Raw genomic sequence first — 2,029 nt, forward strand, 5'->3', positions numbered from 1 at the left:
GCGGGCGGCTGACCGCAGGCTGCTGCCCTGGGCTGCTGCCCCTGCGGCCAATGGGTGGTGCCCGAAAACATGAAGCATGTCTTGAGCTGGTACAAGACGAAGTTGGCTGCGCAACCCACCTCGATTCCAACCAACCAACCAACCCACTGCCCGTTGTTGATTGAGCAGGGCAAGGTGACCGGCGTGGAGGACTTTGGGGTCATCGTCGAGTGGACCTCCGCCGACGGCGCCAAGCGCAGCGGCCTGCTGCACGTCAGCGAGATGCGGGCCCCGGCCGCCGCGGCCGAGGCCGAGCTCGCCGCCGCCGGCGCCGAGGAGGAGGCCGAGGAGGGCGAGGAGGGCGGCGGCCTGCTGGCTGACGAGGGGGAGTATGCTGCGGAGCTGTACGTCGACGTGGGCGGCATCGACAAGCCGTCTCAGTACTACAAGGTGCGTGTGTTTTTTGGAGGGATATGGGTGGCATAGGCCTGACCCTGGGCCTGTGGATGTGGGCGCGGGTGTGGGTGCTAGGGGGCCGTCGAGCGCTGGGGTGCGTGGGTCCGTCAGCGGGACCGCCACGCATACGCGCATCAGCGCGATGTCGGCGGAGCCTCCCAGCCACTGCTGTCCTGCCCCTTCCTGCCTGTATCGCCTCTGTGCGCCTGCGCACACGCGGGCCTTGCTTCTGCTCCACGTTCGGCCCTCCTGAACCTGCCCGACACCGGTCCTCCGCTGCGTGACCCGTCATCCAACCCGCCCCCCACAGGTGGGTGACGCCATCAGCTGCTTCGTGCTGGGCCTGGAGGGCACCAAGGTGGAGCTGACCCAGGACCTGTCATCCCTGGCGCTGGATGACGCCGTCGACGAGGAGGGCGAGGAGTTTGACTACGAGGAGGAGCGCCTGCTGGCGCGCGCGGAGGCCGACGTGAGGCCGCTGCATTCTTTGATGTGTTTGAATATCCTTTTGGGGGGGAGGGTTGGGCTAGGGGCGCGCTCTGGACAGGGGCTGTCCCGGAGAGGCGGCTGCTGCCAGTGTCTAGGGCCTGTGGTGCTGCAACGGGGCGCGGGCGCAGCGTCGGAGTGGGGTATTGTTGTGGGGGGAGCCGGGGTGCCATGGGGGGAATGGGGGTGGCGTCAGTGCGCAGTAGGTTTGGGGTGCGCAGTCGAAGCGAGGGGCGAGTAGGGCTCTTTTGGGGCCGGCAGCTGTGATGGCTGGCCGCACAAGCATTCGGCACACTGCCAGCTGGCTTTTGCCGCTGTCCCTGATTGACAAAACACACCCGCCGGCGCGTGCACATCCTTGCTGCCGTGTGCGCACGTACATGCACACACGATATCTCCATCTCTCTGCTCCCTTTGTCGTACGTATGTACGTGTGCACGCAACCCCGCTCGCTGCCCCACGAATCCTGTGAATCTTGAATCTCAACCCCTGCACCTTAAACCCTCGAACCTGAACCGTGCCCCCTTGGCCCTTCCCAGGAGGACGCGGCAATCTCGTCCTTCGAGGAGGACGAGGGCGCAGACGCCGATGAGGAGGTGGTGGTCACCTCCGCCGGCGACGCCACCGCCGCCGTGTACTACTCGCAGGTGCGTGTATGCGCGCGCTCGTGTGCGTGTGGGTGCGTTTGTACGCGTGTGTGCATGAGTGTGAAAGTTTCGAGCGTCATGTGTTGTGTGCATGAGTGTGGAAGTTTTGTGCATCGTCCGGTGTGAGCGTATCCTGCATGAGTAATGTCAGCCTGAGACAGGGACAGCCATACCATCGCAGCAGCGGCGGCGACCGTCCGCAACCAGACGCTGCGACCGACCTTAGCGAGGCGACGGGCGCCAACGTTTGACCACGCAAAGGGGCCCCCCCTGTCAAACACCATCACAACCAAGCATAACCCACTGAATCCTACCCCAACGCATCAAACCGGGCGACACCCCACCCCGCCCGCAGTCCAACAGCGCCGCCAAGGTCGCCGCCGCCCCCGCCTTCATCCGCGGCAAGCGCGGCGCCGCCGTCGCCCCCGCCGCCTTCCCCTCCCGCGGCTTCGCCGTCTCTG

At 66.0% G+C, this 2,029-nt stretch overlaps 1 protein-coding gene across 1 annotated transcript; it reads left to right on the plus strand.

The window, feature by feature from the left end:
• Positions 1–69: 69 nt before the first annotated feature.
• On the plus strand, positions 70–1,819 carry MNEG_16459 (hypothetical protein; the record flags this gene model as incomplete). The annotated part of the gene is made up of 4 exons (XM_014035071.1): positions 70–429; positions 746–904; positions 1,461–1,568; positions 1,730–1,819. The coding sequence occupies 4 exons, from the start codon at positions 70–72 to the stop codon at positions 1,817–1,819; spliced, it is 717 nt and encodes a 238-aa protein (XP_013890525.1).
• Positions 1,820–2,029: the final 210 nt, after the last annotated feature.

Source organism: Monoraphidium neglectum, assembly GCF_000611645.1.
Source record: "Monoraphidium neglectum strain SAG 48.87 unplaced genomic scaffold scaffold06391, whole genome shotgun sequence".
NCBI classification, from domain to species: domain Eukaryota; kingdom Viridiplantae; phylum Chlorophyta; class Chlorophyceae; order Sphaeropleales; family Selenastraceae; genus Monoraphidium; species Monoraphidium neglectum.